The sequence below is a fragment of the Copadichromis virginalis genome, linkage group LG2 (genome assembly GCF_057382275.1).
Source record: "Copadichromis virginalis isolate Kocher_CV1m ecotype Utaka linkage group LG2, C_Virginalis_male_GT1.1, whole genome shotgun sequence".
Lineage (NCBI taxonomy): Eukaryota > Metazoa > Chordata > Actinopteri > Cichliformes > Cichlidae > Copadichromis > Copadichromis virginalis.
In genome coordinates, this window is record NC_140619.1 from 21,187,309 (window position 1) to 21,206,173 (window position 18,865).

At 41.0% G+C, this 18,865-nt stretch overlaps 2 protein-coding genes across 5 annotated transcripts in view; both read left to right on the top strand.

The window, feature by feature from the left end:
- Positions 1-15,152, top strand: part of LOC146717217 (mitogen-activated protein kinase kinase kinase kinase 4) — a 60,585-nt gene extending 45,433 nt beyond the window's left edge. For all 4 annotated transcript variants that reach the window (XM_085473050.1, XM_085473059.1, XM_085473067.1 and 1 more), the window contains 11 exons: positions 20-104; positions 254-421; positions 1,300-1,405; positions 1,503-1,658; positions 1,769-1,912; positions 2,206-2,340; positions 2,508-2,608; positions 3,300-3,449; positions 9,707-9,866; positions 10,253-10,392; positions 10,486-15,152. In XM_085473050.1, the coding sequence (XP_085329176.1) occupies positions 20-104; positions 254-421; positions 1,300-1,405; positions 1,503-1,658; positions 1,769-1,912; positions 2,206-2,340; positions 2,508-2,608; positions 3,300-3,449; positions 9,707-9,866; positions 10,253-10,392; positions 10,486-10,569 (1,429 nt within the window). In that variant the 3' untranslated portion in view covers positions 10,570-15,152. The remainder of the gene's footprint in view (positions 1-19; positions 105-253; positions 422-1,299; positions 1,406-1,502; positions 1,659-1,768; positions 1,913-2,205; positions 2,341-2,507; positions 2,609-3,299; positions 3,450-9,706; positions 9,867-10,252; positions 10,393-10,485) is intronic.
- A 1,822-nt stretch (positions 15,153-16,974) lies between these two features.
- The window catches only part of myot (myotilin), a 31,605-nt gene continuing 29,714 nt past the window's right edge, over positions 16,975-18,865 (top strand). The window contains exon 1 of the mRNA XM_085473084.1: positions 16,975-17,135. The gene's annotated coding sequence lies outside the window, so the exon portion shown is untranslated. The remainder of the gene's footprint in view (positions 17,136-18,865) is intronic.

An 18,865-nucleotide genomic window follows, 5' to 3' on the forward strand; every position in this document is an offset into this window, starting at 1 on the left:
TCGAGCGGTATGTTTCAAGGTCTGGCATGTCCAATGGAAAAGGGAAATACTTCAGAGGAATACCCGACGGCATCGTCCTGCAGCCTCACCACAATCTCAACCAGGTACTGAGCAAACACAACCACAGAGCACACGTGACTGTCTGCTCTGTGGTCGGTTGTGTAAAAAAGCTGACTTCCTAAAGCTTTAACATTCATTCATGTGACGCCTCACAGTTACTCAAGTTACATCCTGTCCTGGTATTGCTCTATAGATTTCGCAGTTGGGTTCAGATGACACCTACTTGCTACCAGACCTTCTGCAAAAAATTTCTTCCTCTAGTCCTACCCACAATGCATTCATCCAGCAGCAGCGAGCACGGGAACTTGGCTATTTGAGATCGCCCACATCTCCCGGATCCCCCACACACCAGGATCTACATGTAAGTAGAAAATCAGCACAGATTTCTCAGAGCTTTACTTCTTCTGGTCATTGTCATCATCAGCATCCCTGTTTATCATTCAGTGTACACTACAGCGACGTTCAGCAGTGTTGTTTATAATGAAAACAGTATATCATGCTCTTTATTATGTTGCTGTCATACTGTCAGTTTGTTTCAGTGGTGGATGTTCACGTTGAACACTGTCAAAGTAACTGCTGTGAGCCAAAAGCTCTAAACACTCGATGTCTTTTTACTCTTGAGATCAAATTGCATTGCTTTTGAGGGGCAACCAATCACTCAAAAGTTATCTTATATGATGAGGGCCTTAAAGAAAGACAGAGGATGAATTGATCGGCAGCATCAAAACCCAGTATAACATAAATATGGATTATTTTGAACTATGAATGAAAGCTACTCTAGTAGCATCCAAGAACAAAAGAATTAGATTGTAAATGAGAATAATAGTTGTTTGTTTTTTGTTTGTTTTTAAGACAAAGTGCTGATTAAGTTCAGATGGACTTACAGTTGTATCAGTATTAATGTCCTTGTGTTAATAAATGTCAACAGACTACTTGATATAAACCTTTGGGCTCATTATCATAGCCAAGGTTTAAATAAAGCGACAGACTGCATTAGTTATAAATGTCCACCAGAGGGAGGTAGTGGCACAGGCTGGGAGCTCAGTCTTCCTGGGTTTCAGTTTGGATTTCGAGTTAACGGAACTGTTGTTACTGATGTATGAAAACCATAATTTGTAACTGGTAAATGATTATATAAATGGTTTATGGTTTCATAACTGTAACTGCCTGTTGTGTTGTTTTTTTTGTTCGTGTTTTATTAAAGTATAAAATCTCTTCCCTTGTCATTGTGCTCATCAGGATATCGGCAGTCCTACTGGTAAAAGCCCGACATCATCATCTTCCTCCTTCCTGCCCTTCATTGATCCACGATTGATCCCCATCTCATCACCACCACAGAGCCCGAGTGAGTTTTCTACCAGAGAGCCGAGCTACAGTTTGCTTTGTGAGCACAGTTTAGTTTTATTTTTTAAACTTTTATCTTGAATCATTTTTGCATTCAGCGGGCATTAAGGGCGAGCCACTGAAGAGAGAGAACCACAGGAAGGGCTCCGTGGTTAACGTGAACCCAACCAACATTCGACCACAGAGCGACACGCCAGAGATCCGAAAGTACAAAAAGAAGTTCAACGCGGAGGTTCTGTGTGCTGGATTATGGGGTATGTAGTTTTTATGTGTTTTATGTTGTTTGTGTTTTTAAATGAAGTAGATTCTTTCAGAAAATGATACAAACTGTGTCAGTGTTGATATTTTCTGTTTTGACGTGCAGGTGTGAATCTGCTGGTGGGCACAGAAAACGGTCTGTGGCTGCTGGATCGAAGTGGTCAGGGAAAGGTGTACCCGCTCATCAGCAGGCGACGGTTTCAACAAATGGATGTACTTGAAGGACTCAATGTGTTGATTACTGTATCAGGTATATGTGCTGCATGTTCAAATGTTCAGAGCTACAGAAACAGTGACACAGAGTGCAGCACTCTGCCCTGCATAATGATTAAACTCTGCTTATAAGTTTTGCACAGTAGTTCAAAGAGACCACATTACTGTAACTGTTTAACAGGTTTCTTCAGGTAAAACTGACACTTGTGTGTGGATGACTGCTCGATATTCGTGCTCTGTTCTGGTTTGCTCCGTCACCTCAAAGAAACTGATTGAAACTTTGTCACACTGAAGCAGGAGTCGTTTGCATCCTTCCCTCTCTGTCTGTAGGAAAAAAGAACAAGCTGCGTCTCTACTACTTGTCCTGGTTAAGGAATAAAATCCTGCGTAATGACCCGGAGGTGGAGAAAAGACAGGGCTGGACGTCAGTGGGTGATTTAGAGGGCTGTGTCCACTATAAAGTGGGTAGGTACACTAAATAAAAACAGAATGATATTTTACAGAGCTTCAAACTAATGCAGGTTACAGATGTTGTGTATGTAGTGATCTTTAGGAGCTACGTGTAGAATATGTGGTCTCAGATTTTTCACGCTCCTTACCGCTTGTTTTGTTTCTGTTTTTCTGTTTTCTAGTGCGTTATGAGAAGATAAAGTTCTTGGTGATTGCCTTGAAGAATGCTGTGGAGGTGTACGCTTGGGCCCCAAAACCCTACCACAAATTCATGGCCTTTAAGGTTGGTAACAAATTAATGAAATGCAATAAAAATAAGAGATACTGAAGATATAAGTTCATCAGTCTGTGGAGCTGTGAAATACTAATATCATGGAAAGTACTACTTATTCTACTTATTAGAAGGTTTTTTAGATGTTTGTAGTAATCGTAAAGTCACACAGTAGTTTATCTCAGACTTTTCTTCTAGTTGAAAACTTGAAGCACCTTCCTTTTTACTAACCAGTGTGTGTAGTCATGTAAACAGGCTGACATGCTGGTTTTAGCATGCTAACTAACAGCACTACAGACAAGGTGAAGCTAAGTTTAACATCGCGGTGTAACACCTAAGAACATCAGCCTGCTCAGCTTTCCTTTCCATTGATCGATTCATTGATTAAGTGGGTTATTGCTGTGTTATTTCCACAGTCGAACACTTGCATGTACACAGACAGGACACATCAGGTTCTGGGTCTCATAACCACAGACTCTCAGCAGAGATGTGTCCCATTTCTGTTTGTCCTCTGAGGCCTGAACTACTTTCTCTTCCATACCGTGTCACAGGCCAAAAATGGAAGAATTAGGTGGACTATCTTAGGATGGCAGCTTTTGTGACACTGCATTATTATTAATGGAGCAGTTTCACTTTAGATTATGTAATTAGGCTAATGTGCAAACTTATGTAACTTAATCATCGTGTCTGTGTGTCTGCCCAGTCCTTCAGAACTCTGCCTCAAAAGCCCCTTTCTGTTGACCTGACAGTGGAGGAAGGTCAAAGGTTAAAGGTCATCTACGGCTCCGTGTCTGGTTTCCACGCCATTGACGTAGACTCTGGGACACCATATGACCTCTACTTGCCGACACATGTAAGCATCTGCTCCGTTCTTCGTACTCTTTGAGGATTGTGTCATCACTTCGACTCAGGAGGTTGTGCGTGTCTGTTTGCATGTTTTGTTGGCACTGTTTTTGCCATAAAGGTGTGTGTCGAGTCTGTGATGTGGGATAGTTTGAGGGTTTCCCTGCTCTGCTCCATCACTGTGGCTCAACCTGTAGTTGTCATCGTGAGAGTTTTACATCTTTAAAGACTAAACCGATGTCTGATCTCTGTACCTGCAGCTTTCTGTTAAAGCAGCTTATTAAGTCATTTTCTTTCATTTATCAGCTCTCCAGTCGACCATATCACCTCACTCTTCATCTCTTAGTATACATCTCAGTATAGCCCTCCTCCCACTCACAGTCATGTCAGTCATTACTTTCCTGCATTTCTGCTGTGTTCCCTCCACTCTCCTCCAACACAGTCGATGGCTGTCAGAAACTATTCTTCCATCCGCTTCCTTTTCTCCCTCCCACTGTCACTCTATCATTCAAGGTACCACTGTTCATTTTCTCTTAATTTCATCGTCTCTCTTTCTGCATTTACCAAAATATCATTGCTCGCCCTCACTCCGTCTGTGGGAACTAATATCAAACTGTTGTGACTCACGTTCATAGGTGGTGTTTGAACTTTCATTAAATCTGCAGACACTGACTTGAGTGAAGCTGCTGTCACAGATCTTTTATGCGTGTACGCTGATTTTTCAGCTGATGTTGAAATGTGGATGTTTTGACGAGGCACTGGAGCGTTTTATCATTTCCTGTGTGGCTGCGGAGGAGTTTGATTTGTGATGTTCTCTAGAATTAGCACAGCTTGACCCAACAGATTCATCACAGACTCGACACCGCCTCCTGAAAATGAGACCGACACGAGCAATGACACTAAAGGAGTCACATGCTTTAGTGTCATTGATGCAGGTGGCTGTAGCTCAGGTGGGAGAGTAGGTCACCTACTAACTAGAGATGGACCGATCCGATATTACGTATCGGTATCGGTCCGATACTGACCTAAATTACTGGATCGGATATCGGAGAAAAATAAAAAATGTAATCCGATCCATTAAATATCACGAAAGCACCTCACAAAACTTGCAACACGCCGTAACTCACCTCAGAACGTTAGCACGTCGGAGCAGTATGCATCACGTGATAGAGCGGCTGTGGCATGCAGGACCTGTCAGTGGTCTGGATAGCATTTGGAGCTTCGCTAGCAACCCGCATTTCATCTCCGACAAAGTTATCCCGAGAGAAGTAAAGCAAGTGTGTAAGTCCATCTCTGAATGTTTGTAAAGCATTCCTGCGTTAAGCTTAACAAGCGACTGCCTCTCCTGCTGCTACTTCAATCATGAAACTGCTTAACGATCAGCTGATCGGCTTTTCTGTTGCAAGTCCGTGTCTCTAGTTTGCTTTTGGCCCACTTTGCACCAGAAAGAGGAAACCAGCGGCTGAACAACAGCAGCATGTTTAAGCTTGATCAGCTATTGTTAGAATTTATTTAATATTAGTTTCTACTCGAGGATCTTTTTCTACGTAGCTGACGCTGGTAACTGTGCAGGGGCGGATCTAGCAAAGTTTAGCCAGGGGGGCCGATAGGGCATTAACAGGGAAAAGGGGGCACAAAGACATACTTTTCTTTCTTATTCTCATTTAAAATGTCTAGCTTTTAATAAATAATTATCTGACACCCAAACTTTTAATTTGATGTAAAATGAATAGAAGTCAATTACTGTATATAGTAACTATTAAGTCTAATATATATACCCTAGTAAGCTATAGTACTTTTTCCTTTGGGAAGGTACCATCTGTGCAGTCTGCAATTTTGTTGAAGAAAGATGTTGAATCTATTTAATATTTCTTGAAAAATAATTGATTTCTGTGCATTTTTTTTCACACTGCATCAAATTAAGGTTGATTACGTGGATTAAGCATCATGAGGTGGAGCGTGAGGGGTGGTTCCCTATTTTTTATTTATTTATTTTTGTTGTTGCTGGGAGTTGGAACCCTATTAGTTAGGTTGCTTAATATTTATGCTAAATACTCTTTAAAATACCAGAATAGGGAGGATGGTGTAGGTTTAAGTTTATTAGATTGATCAGTATTGCTGAACTATGAAATATTTTTTTTTGCATACAGGTATAACAGAATAGCTTTAGTGTAGTTGTTGTTTTAAACTTGAGTATGAACTTATACAAAATGCAGCAAGATATTTAAAAAACAGTTTTGTTGATTAAAAAACACTATATCGGATTCATATCGGTATCGGCAGATATCCAAATTTATGATATCGGTATCGGTATCGGACATAAAAAAGTGGTATCGTGCCATCTCTACTACTAACAGTGGCTGGTGGTTCGATCCCAGTCTGCTCCAGTCTGCATGCCAAATATCCTTGGGCGAGATACTAAGCCCATGTTGAAGCCGTCTGTTTACCATTTACATGTAGAAGGTGCTGTTCTCAAACTGTAACGAACCACAGCAGACCCGGTGACATTTTCAAGCTTTTCAGCTTTATTTACACCTGCACAGCAACAACCAATACAGGATCCGGTATAAGCTGGCGAGGCGTGATTGTAGATGCCACTCAGGCGCATCCATCTCACCTGCAGTGGCATCGCAAGCCACACCCTGCCACATAAACCTAATAAACTGAGACTCACAGTCCAGTCAAGTCACCACCCTCCTTAGAGGGCCTTTAAATTAGGCAATAACACATTGTACACCATGTCAAACTAAGCACACCCTTACTACACACTACTGCTGCATTCAGGCTTAATTTTTTCTAATGATGTCTTCATTATTTCCTGATATGTAAAACCTTTAGAATTGAATGAGGAACCGTGACTGTATATGCTATAGCCTCAGTATCTGCATCAGATTCATTTCAGTTTATAGGTCACATACAAAGCGATTTAATCTCAAGTGGGTTGTCCCAGTTAAACTTTGCATAATAACCTCACTTTCACCTTAAAGTACACTCTGAAAACATTCACGGTTAACGACACAGTCACAGCACTGATGAACTGGAGCATCTTAGGTGTGTTTTCAACACCTGTGGCTACAACTCTGCATGATCTCTTTGGTGAAAGTAAACGACTGCATTTGGTGGCTGGAGTCAGCACAGCCAGTATTTCTTTGTTTGGTCCTTGTTGGGAACATGTAAATCTGATTTGTTTAGTGTTTAATATTTAGAAAGGTTACGCTGTAAATGTATTTGTGTCTTTAACTGTGACCAATCGCCCACTGCTGGTACAATTGGAGCAGTTATTATTCTTCCTCTGCTGTATGTGGGCATGTAAAGCTCGCTGTAGCTTGAGTGAGTCATATTCACATTCTGACACATCCTGTTAAATATGTTCTTAGCAACAACTGGAGAGGCCCGAGGCTCAGTTTATATTAAAGTGGTTCAACTTTACGCTGGAAACATTTTGGCTTGAGCCTTTATTTAATCAGTCTTTCCAGAGTCTGAAGGTAATCTGATTCCATCAGTTGATTTACTGTGCAAACTATACAGCACTACATGTGGTGTGGAGTGTGAGTGGGTGGCTGGTTGTTCCAGTTTAATGGTTTATTTAAAGATGTTCTTTATATTTGTCCGCCTAGCATCCATACGAGGAACGTTTAATCATTTTGTGAGTCATTCTGAAAGGACTCGTGTCACAATTCGATTTTTCGGTCACAAATTGCTGCGTGGAGTTAAAGCGATTATAAACTTTCTTTCTGTGAGGTTGTTTTTTTGTTTTGTTTTTTTTTTATACACCCAAACACACACAGCACCCCTGCCACCGCTAAACGTGCTACTTTCTGTAAGCAAGGAGGAGTTGGAGACACATGAAGAGAGAAATTAGCTCTAAAAATACACCCCTTCTGTCCTCCTTCTCTTACCATCATTAACTGTGTGTGTGTGTGTGTGTGTGTGTGTGTGTGTGTGTGTGTGTGTGTGTGTGAGATAGAGAGAGAGAGAGAGAGAGAGAGAGAGAGAGAAAGTGAGTGTGTGTCCTGACCTGCTCCCCCCCCCCCTCCCTCCTGTGTATATTAAGCGAGCCTGCTCACAGCTGTCTACTACACCGGTGCCTTATGCTGCTGCTGCTTCGATATCATTTCTGCTCTCCTTCCCGTGTTTTCCTCTTTTCTTGTCTCTCTTACATACACACTGGAGCTTTCTGCCAGACACACTCAGCTGCAGCACTCCTTTAAACCCACTCACTTTCTCTTTCTTCACGCACGCTGGAGGAACCTTCACACTGCTGGGGCTTTTCCCAGTAGCTGTTATCTGATACACACTCATTCTTGTCTTAGGTGCATACCCACACACACATACACACAATCAGTTAAAGACGTCAAAACAGTGATTTCTGTTACTGTTAAAATCAGTTCACCTGTAAGCAAAGCCTAACCCTCAAACGTTTTCTCTCTCACACACACACACACACACACAATGTGCCCACCCACTTAAAGAAGTATACACACGCGCACACACACGCGTACAGCCATCTCCTGTTGTTGCCTGCAAACTATGTAACAATGCTGATTCCAAGGCAGAGGATTAAGATTGCGTTGCGGCTGTGGATGCCTGTTCTCATGCTCAGGATTGTGGTGGCTCACACTCTGGTAAGGTGTTCGGTGTGAAGCGCAGTGTTTGTGTCGGGCACAGAGCTCAGCCCAACATTTTCTTCTTTTATTGTAGGACTTTTGCTTCGGTGGAATCTGTTAAAGGATTCATTGACGTTGCAGTGTTTGTCCTAATATCTGTAGTTTGTCTGATATTCATGTTTAGAAAGTTGCAATGATTTATTTTCATAGTTAAATCTTGTCAGACCTGCTGCAGTGAACGCTTGGTTGGTTGGAATATTTCATAACTAGTTTGCTAAAAGTGTCTGAACAGATATTTCAGAGTTTCGCGATTAAATGAGGCTTGCAACAAACAAACACCTCTCCTTCACGTTTATGGACTTTAAGGTTGTGCGATATATAAAAATGTTCCAATCGACAGTCCAATAACCGATGATAGGAGGAAAAGTCGTGCAGCTGCAGACTTTTTGATGGGCGGAGCAATGCAATCATGCACGGACTGATTTGCGCATTTTAAATTTCTAAGTTTTGTTTGGAGGGAATATTTTAGCTTCTTTTCTTGTTTGTTTCAGTATTATTATAGATACTTTTTGGATTATTCATTTATTTATTTGAGATGCGCCAAATCCAACAAAAGACTTAACTTTACATCAGAGGGTTTTATGTTCACTGGAAGAGACATTTTGATTTTTAACTTACTTCTTGTTTAATTTGTATTTGTTGTTCGGTCGAGTGTGTCAGACAGATAAACACTGGAACAGCCTGTAAACACGTTACAGTGGGGGAAAAGCTCGTTCCTCTTTGTTTCCAACATTGTGGTTTTTTTAATTTGTTGTTTGTTAAAACGGCGCTGTTATTTTTGACTGCTTCTCTTAGCTTCAACCAACATTATTAACAAATGTACTCACGGGCAAAAAAAATAAAAACGATCAGCGAAAGGCTCCGCCTATCGTCGATAGTCGATGTATTTGTCCAATCACCGATGGACCCTTTGATTTATTAGAAACCTGTTTCTGAAGCGTTGGGTTCATCCTTCAGCTGGATAAGTAAATGGATCTTATCTGGTTAGATAAACATCCTGAGCTGTTGTGAACATGTGTCTGAACTGTTAAATATATTCCTAGGTCACTACTTTGAAGATGTTCTCAGTGAAATAATGTAATAACACTTTTCTGAATGGATTTAAATAAAGTTAAAGTTAGATAAACTTAACTGAGCAGTGAAATGCGTCTTCGAATAAAATCGAATCTCTAACTTGTTTTTTTACTTCCTCCTGGAATTTTATCTTAAATACAGGCTGCTGTGTTCAATCTCTGTTAAAATGTTTTATTAAATTAAGAATCTGAGTATCTGGTCAGTTCTGATACAATGCCGCCATATTTAGTCAAGGACTTTAGTTTCATCATGAAATCTAGTCTTTGAAATAAAGTTGTGACTATGGATTTGTTACGTTTGATTGTTGCAATGGTTGTGCATTTAGACCTGAACCTTAGTCTTTGGATCACCAGTGACTGTAAGATAACATTTAAATAGCATGAAGGAACAGCCTTCATGTTTTCTGCAATCCGTATAGATGATAGTATTTTCTGGGGTTTTTAATTTGGGTTTTTCTTTCCAAACAATAATTAAAAAAAAAAAAAACGAGTGTTCATGTTGTGTTTGTGTGTGCGTTACTCTGCAGATCCCGGGTCCCATCCGTCCCCATGCAATCATCATTTTGCCAAACAAAGCTGGAACAGAGGTCCTGGTTTGCTATGAAGACGAGGGCGTCTACATTGACACCTATGGCCGTATCACCAAGGATACAGTGCTGCAGTGGGGGGAAATGCCTACATCTGTCGGTAATGTTGGAGCACACATCTTTATGCAAATGCTATATACACCCATAAAGGTCTATTTTTGTACACAGTGCATCTTTGTGCAGGTACCACTAACAACAACCCAATTGCGATGATTAGTCAGGCACTGCTTAACATCACTGTAGATTTTTTCCAGTTCGACTCACTAGATCTGGATGAGCAGCTGTCCTGCCACTGAGAACTTAACCTGAACCACATTCAGTGGAGACAGATCAGGGACATGGTGGGCTAAAAATAAGATGGTAGTCAATCTGTGTGTGTGTGTTTTTGGGGCATGGAGATGAGGCAGTATTCAAGTATAAGGAGTAAAAATGTAGGAGACATATTTAGACTGTTTTCTCATATTCGTCTGTTTCTCTCCAATCCAGCCTACCTGCAGTCTAACCAGGTGATGGGTTGGGGAGAAAAGGCCATAGAGCTGAGGTCAGCGAACACGGGGAACCTGGAGGGAGTGTTCATGCATAAAAAGGCTCAAAAGCTGAAGTTCCTGTGTGAAAGGAATGACAAGGTAGGAGGAACCTACGACAAAAAACAGCCTCACTCGCTTTATTTATGCACCGTTTGTTTGATTTCAGTTCCTAAAAGCACCGTCTTGTTGCAGGTTTTCTTTGCGTCGGTGCAGTCGGGCGGCAGCAGTCAGATTTACTTCATGACTCTCGGACAGAACTCTCTGTTCAACTGGTAACACTGAGACCAGTTACCTCTGGGATCGACTGGTGGGCGTCTGCCTTCATTGTTCTGGGTTATCCTGGTGATGCTTTGTTGTGTGTTTTTTGGCTTTGTGCTGACCTGCGTTGACCTCCGTGAAGTGGTGGATACCATTGCAAGAGTCTGCTCGATTCCTCCATCCGTCCCTCAGCCTTGTGCAGTCGCCATGTTAAACCATTATGATCAACGATTGAGCTGGTCAAAAATCCGCCTGCAGGAAAAAAGCTTGAATTCATCGCTCCATCATCGACTACTGACGCGTGGATCACAGCACTGACGCCTGGACATGATTTGCAGCACAAACACACATCCACAGAAATGTTCAAAGGTACAAGCAGCTGTGCCAGCGTCTTTTTTCCTTTATTTTACGTGACGCTTCACCAAAACAGAGGGCTTCACGTGGACGGTTGTTCTGGGATTTCACATGAACACCTGGCTGTTTGTTCAGCGCCTGGATTTTTTTTTCTTTTTTTCAAGAATCAATTATGACTTAATTATGTGCTTAACAAGTATTTGATTGTGTGCGTTTTAAAATGCCCAGCTCTGATGCTTTTCTGGATCATCGGCATCCTCACACCTGGATCACAGTTGTTGCTGCACACACCAGAGAGTAATCATCACTTAATTTGTGTTTGTCTGTCAGTAGCTTTGTTCACTCTGTACATCACCTGGGCATTTAATGAAATGTGGGCTGCTTCATATCATTCCATCTTTGTTGCTCGTGCCATGATTACGTCCTTGGAGCAGTTTTAGATCCACAGTGTTCGCTGCCTGTCTGCAATACCTCAAAACTGTTCCGGTATTTATGAAGTCCTTGAATTGATAGAATTGCTTTTATCAGAGTGGTAGAACCCAAACAAACTATCATATTACTGTACTGACTCATGTTCTAGTTTATTAAATACATATCACTATTTTATTTAATATATAGCACTATCAAATGTTAGATAGGAATTATTTTCTCACGCAACTAGTCTGCAAATTCGTTATGAAGTGAGGAAAAAAAAAATACTGATGGGTATATTTGCTGCGTTGCATAGTTTGAATTAGTTTGAATATATGTTGCTAGCACAGCCCCTCCCCTCGGCTCTAAGTGTGAGAGGTCAGTCTACCACAGAACTGGACCACGTCATTTAAATCGCATTTCTTTTTGCAAAGGACCTTAAAAGCCATTTACCATAAAAGGAGCAATTTAAATGTGCAGCATAAATAGTGTAGATAAATAGAGATATAAAGCAAGTATAACTCGCTCTTTTTTTGTATAGCTTGTATATAATCCTGTAAGATGCACTGTTTTCTAAATATTTTATTACACGCCATCTTTACATATATGTACAGAATTGCAGGCTTACGAATGTGAAATTCAATCTTAAAACCGAGTCGTGCATGCCCCCCACGGTCTTTGATTGTGAATGTGAGCTGCTCACAGGACTCACAAACTTGGCTGAATCGTCTAAAATCAAATGTGAATTCTGTTTGTTTGATTTTCTTGTTGCGTGTGTAAGAAAGGTGTTTTGCACAGTTGCCCTCTTATACGCGTTACATCAAAAGCCATCCTGTCGTCAGTATTGAAGAGATCACTGCTAACCTTTGGATCAGTATTTGTTACACTACCCACTGTCGGACCAGTTTTTGATGGGGCAACATGTTGAAAATATAAAATATAGGATATGTAGTGAGTTGGGCCTCTTTGTCTTTTATTCAATGAGCTTCAAAGCAAGAAACCAAAGATGAAAGCTTTGATGTATTTGCTTCCTTGATTCTAACAGATTATTCACAAGTGACAACTGATCTCATTTATGAATCAAGTTATTAATTTGATAAACTCTTAGATCACCTTGGAAACTCACCCAGGCCCAAAGTGTTGCAACAAAATACACACAAGTCAATGTTACGAGTGTTTATGTATTAAATATCACAGATGTATGCATTAAGTATTATTTGCTTTGGTAAAGGTAAAGAAATCATTGCGGTTTTCTTACCTTCAAATGTGAATCTGAGTATTTATCCATTTTATTATTCTGTTTCTCCTCTGCGAGATTTTGCTTAAACGGCTAACTTTATGTTTTTTACATTATCCTGCACACTCTTGAATTTTGTCGTTATCATAATTGTGCCAAATGTTTTTATATACATTGATACTTTAATTTTACTTTTATTATAGACTTATGACTTGTGAGAAATATTACAGCTGGTTCTGTGAGAATATTTTGAACTGGAAAATGAAATTTTTGTCTTATTGCTAAGTTTTAATCACGTCTTACAACGATTCTTTCGGGGACAGAAGGTGTTTGATTGTCTGACGTACTTAACAAATAGCTTAACGTGGCTATTGTGCATTAACATAGTGGATTGTGACCTAATATTACCAGGCTAAGAGGTGCTCGCTAACAGGGCCAAAATATGCCGTAACTATTAGCTAACTTGCAGCTCCTAGCTAATGCTGTTAGCTGTTATATGAAAGCAAAGCTTGGCTAGCAGTACCGAAATGAGTCACTTGTCTCATAAACAAAAGGACTTGTACACACGTAGCATACTTTGCGCTAATATTTACATAGATTATCCTTGTTTGAAGTGGATAACAACTGAAATTAAATTTGGTTAGATTAAATTCTGGCGAGCATGTCACGAGTAAATACACCTTACCTAGCTTGCTTTTTTTAAATTAACTTTTTTACCAATAATGTTAACATTTTTTAAAACCTGTAGGCTACTGTATATGTGGGTTTTTGTTTTAAGTATGGAATAGGACAAGTACATAGAGACTGTTGCTGTGCTAGCTTGTTGTCAGGCCTACAGGGAAAGGTGACAGTGTAGAACCGACAGCTTTGGTCAGGTTCCTGAGCAGGACCGTGGCCAGACTAGACAGGAGAGCAGACCAAAACCTAGTGCTCCACAGTTCTTATAGTTTTTGTTCAGCTCTAACTTTCAGTTATCGAACAGCCTGTATCTGCTCATCCTGCTTCCACACTCTGTCATACACCTTTAGGGTATATGCTGGGAAATAAACCAGCTCTAAAATGAGTTCTGACTCCATAATTCTCATTTGTCTTCAAAACTGATTAAATTGCAGAGTTCATTATGAAATTCTGTTACAATAACCACTTTTCTTTTACATGGTCTAACATTGGAATGATTGAGAGTATCTGTCTTTCTCTCTGGACTGCTTTAAGTAACAGCATATGAAATCAGCTCATCTGCAAGCTGACCAGTTTGACACCTAATAACAGTTTCCTTTTTATCAGGGTTTATCCATTTATGATCTTAAGCTACTCTTTTAGAGAATGAGGATATTTTTCTGGTTTATTTGAAGCAAAGTGCCTGCTGCTGCCACTCTTTGCTCCCTGTTGCTTAGCACTGGACGATCGCTGTATCACTAATGAGAGCGCGAGGGAACAGCGCACTTCCTCCTACACCTTCCACTGGTTAAAAACGTGATAGATTCTGTATCAGGCCTGTGGTGACTCACATCCTTAACTCTCCCACAAACTCTTTTTCTCTCACTTTTCACAACTCGTTTCCTCTTGCTGCCACTTTTCATCCCCTCGGCATCTTTTCCCCATCTTCAGCTTCATGCTCCCACCCCTGGCTGTCTCTTTAGCTTCCCACGTCCGCTTCCTTTTATTTCAGTTCGGTTCACGGAGACCTGTCGCATCAGATTGCACATCTTTATTGCACCAAGTAGATTTGCACAGCTTTTCAGATTAAAAGTAAGGTTTAATTGATGGAGATGGACCCAAACATTTAGCCCAACCTCGTTATTTCTCCGGATTGTGTTGCAAAGTAGGATGAAGCGTGATACAGGACGGAAAAAAAATGAATACAAAGCAGCTTGCGTTTTTGCAGTATTCACTTAAGTGTCAGCTGTTGTTTTCCACCCTGTGGATGTGATGTGTGGGAGAGTGTGATGAAAACTGGTGTTTAAAAAGGCAGAATTCAGTCTTCAAGGAAAGGAAGGACAAAGTTGGAGGAGGTAGTTAGGAGGTTTTAGTCAAGTGTCAATAGGAGGAGCGAGGAAGAGGCTTCAAGAGGCTTAATTTCTTTAAATAATACCTAGAACATATGTTTAGATATCTATATAGCTTTGGTTGTGATGAAGAGAAGGAGGAAGAGGATGTGAAAGGGGTGCTGACTGCATACATTGGCCTTTTAAGATTAAATATTGACATTTATTGCGTCATTCATCAATAAGCAAAATGATTTTCCTGGTGAATTTTGGGGGGGGGGGGTGGTGATATTTTCCAAAATCCAACTAATTACATGTTACATACATGGTAGTCTGACTTTATTCTTTAGTTGGAAGTTTTTGGTGTTATTTGACCCACAGAACCGTTGTTTTGAGATTATATAAGACCAAATATTATATGGCTAAATATCTGAAAATATATCTGTCTGCTCCTGTGTCATTTATAAGATAATTCTTTTGATACTTTGGTATATTTTTGCACTGGACCTTTGTTTTATGCATTGTACACTGTACCCCTCATGCTTTGATACGAACGCACACTAACTCGTGTTTCCATGTAAAACGGTGAGGCCACAATAAATATGTTGAATCAAGTATCGTCTGTTTCTTTCTAGTTTTCACTGATAGGATGACTTTATTTAATCCACTGATGGGTTGATTTGCACGCTGATATTTCTGATCACACTGCATCTGTCAAAGTGACAAAATATGTTGTGTTTGTCCTTGTTGGCATCAACAGAAACATTCTGTCACTCATTTTCTAATGATGACTCTAATATACTGAAAAGAAAAAGAATATCACATATATGTTTTTAATGCATTTCCCATTTAGAAAGGATCATTTTATTAGACTCAGATTCCTGTTGGCCAAAACTGAAGTGGGGATAGAAGCCACTAACATTGAGACATCCATGATTTCATCAGGCCACAACTGACCTTGTGCTTGGAGCTTATCTCAAGCAGCAGAAACCTGAGAAAGAAGAGGACCAAGGAGAAGAACCATCGTGGAAGGACAGGCCCCTGCACGGTATGTACCACTGGCAGATAGAGGAAGTTGCTGACATCCAGAAGTCCTACCAGTGGCTGGACAAAGCTGGACTGACAGCACAGAGGCACTAATCATGGCAGCACAGGAACAAGCTCTAAGCACAAGATCCATAGAGGCTGGGGTCTATCACAGCAGGCAAGACCCCAGGTGCAGGCTGTGTAAAGATGCCCCTGAGACAATCCAGCACATAACAGCAGGGTGCAAGATGATAGCAGGCAGGGCATACATGGAACACCATAACCAAGTGGCCAGCATAGTGTACAGGAACATCTGTGCCAAGTATAACCTGGAAGTCTTGAAGTCAAAATGGAAGACGCCACCTAGGGTGGTGGAGAATAACCGAGCTACGATCCTGTGGGACTTCGTAATTCAGACGGGCAAAGTGGTCATGGCTAACCAACAGGACATAGTAGTGGTGGACAAGCAAAGGAAGAGCGTGATACCGAATGACAGCAACATCAGGAAGAAGGAACACAAGACGCTGGAGAAGTACCAAGGGCTCAGAGAAGAGCTCGAGAAGATGTGGAGGGTGAAGGTAACAGTGCAGATAACTTATAGTGACAGGGGGCGATAGTGATAGGGAACAACATTGAAAATCTCTGTCCAGAAGAGCAAGAGCGCAGTCGTAGAAACAGCAAAGATGCTGTACAAGGCGTGCGAGCTCCCAGACCCCTCGCAGAGGACCTGTAGGGATCCTGTATGGATCAATGTAGGTTTTGCATATTCAGGCATGTATTTTAAACTATCCCAGAAGCTTCTATGTCCATTACTTTAATAAGTGAAGCCTTTTGGAATGAGATGATTCTGTTTGATGTACTCAGTATATTGCATCAGTTAGATCTATGTGAAATATGATGAATAAAGCCCTGATGAGCTGAGCTTGAGTGTGATCTGTTTTCCAAGGTTGTGTATTCACGTCTCCCTCCGTCTGTCCGACTCTCTCTGGTTCTCAGGTTTCTACCCAAAGACTCACTGGCACCAGTTGCAGGTTTTCTGGCCCCTGTCTCTCACACTTGGATGAAGTTTGGTCCGGTCATGACGCCTCCGCCACTTTTTGTAATTTCAGATGGAACAATATATCTTTATAGTTTGTGCAGCAACGTGCAACAAGCTAGCTCTGTGTCAGCTATCCATGGTCATTTGGATTTGGCATTAGCTGTGCACATTAGCACAAAGGCATGAGGCACCGGCTGGGGCAGACTTGAGCTTCCCTATTCTCTTTGACCATTAATTAACACTTCACTCTGCTCTAAATTTGCTCCTTCCGTACCCCTCTAACCAAACCCCACGTGGCTTCCTCTCACCCCCCCTCCTCAGCCTCAGATTCCCCCCTAACCCCGTCCCACACCCCAACCTCTTCAACACACACACAAGCTCCTGCTTGTGGAGCGTCCAGTAACCAAGCCATGACTGGCAGCCACACAGTCATATAGCAGTTTTGGTTTTAACATTTGGATTTTCTGCTTGTTGGATCAATATATTTGTTGTTATTCTTGGTTTTGTGGCCTGCTGGGGATAAAGCAGACAGGTAAGGATGGGGATATTTTTGCGGAAGTTCACTTCAGATGGGTTAAAGATTGTGTTGAGGATGCAGAGCTGCCTGTTGCTTGTCTAAATTAAGCTAGGAGCATATGACACACAATTACAGCATGGAGGAACTTGTGCAACCCAGCTTGCATTTCAAATCATTAGCTTTTCGGTAGAGACATCCAGAAAGTTTCGCAAAAGTGTAAGTCCAGCATGTGTGGCATGCTTCAAGCCCTGCTCCTTGTCAGGATTCAAAGAAAAGAGAAAGCAAAAGTCAAGTTAATCAGATTATCAAATGGTGTAATTCATTTGGTCCATGGCCAATGAGATCCTGATACTGCAGGCAGTACTGGAGTGACTGAGTTTGCAGCCAGAAGGAAGAGGACAGCTGGAATGATCTGTCTAAAGTTATTTATAATTTATATGCTGCGTCATGTGCTATCTAGCTATATTTCATTGACAATAGTTACCTCGACACGCTATTATTTTAACTACCAACCTTTGTAGCTATGTAACTTCCTACCTACATGCTTATCTAATAACCTACCTTTCTACTCGCCTATCCATCTGTTGATCTACCTACTTACTTTCCCCTGGCTGCCTTCAGCTTCTAGTGACACCACTAAAGATTCTTTGTAGTTACTGTTACAAAACGGCATATATCAAAAGAGAACATCCCAATGCACATCTTTAAATTAGCACAATGATAGTCTTTGAAAAATATATAGGCACACTCAAAGACATTGGTGCAAACTATCCACATAGGATATCGAGTGCAGCAAATGAAGAGGGGAATTTAAAGGGTATAAATAAAAAAAGGAACTGTGTCAGTTACATGTCCTGCAGTGTGAGGCAACATAAGACATACCAGCCAAATTTGAGCTGTGTGTGTGTACAAGCCTGGCATGCCTGTGTGACACTGTGTTCAGCCACTGGGTTCTGGTTGGCCAAAAGAGAGATCAGGTGACCCAGTCTGCGCTAAATTGGTCCTGTGCACAGCCAAGCTGAGGAGGTAGGAGAATTGGAGAGTCATAGGTTGAGGACTAGGACGGTTTCTGGAGTGATGCAACTGAGAAAATTCAAAACGTAATTTCTCTTTGTTATCAGTAGTCCCTTTACAAAGAGTTGGCCTTTGAAATCACCTCTTCACTAAAAAATTAAGTCACTTATTGATAAATGGCTGAATAAGAAAGAAGAGCATGTGCAAAAAGGGTGTAGCTATTGCAGTATACAGTGTGTTAAGTCGATGAGTTGTACAGGGAGCAACAGGCAGGAATGATTTCCTGTGTGGTTCAGTGGTGATTTTTGGTAATTATTTGGTGTTATCCAACATTGTCTTTATCTTGGACAACATCCGCCTCTCCAACACCACTTTAAGGGAGTCCAACTCCATCCCCACAACATTACAGACCAACATACCCAACAACTATGTTGGGTATGTTGGTCTGCTCTGACATTGTGCTCTGAATTCCGCAAAAAATTTCCAACTGGGAATGTCAAATTTCCGAATTCTGACTTATTTTGGAACGCACCAAAACAACCATTGTTACCAATATTAGCATTTAGCTTAAATTACTACTGTATCTGAACAGTCTCAGAGAAACGCTGGAGTGAACCAAGATTCATGCTGTTAGAGAAGATACAATTTAATTCCTTATCATATCCTGCTGCTATCACAAAACATCATACCATATACAGTATAAACTGACACTAATGCTACATTCACTTACT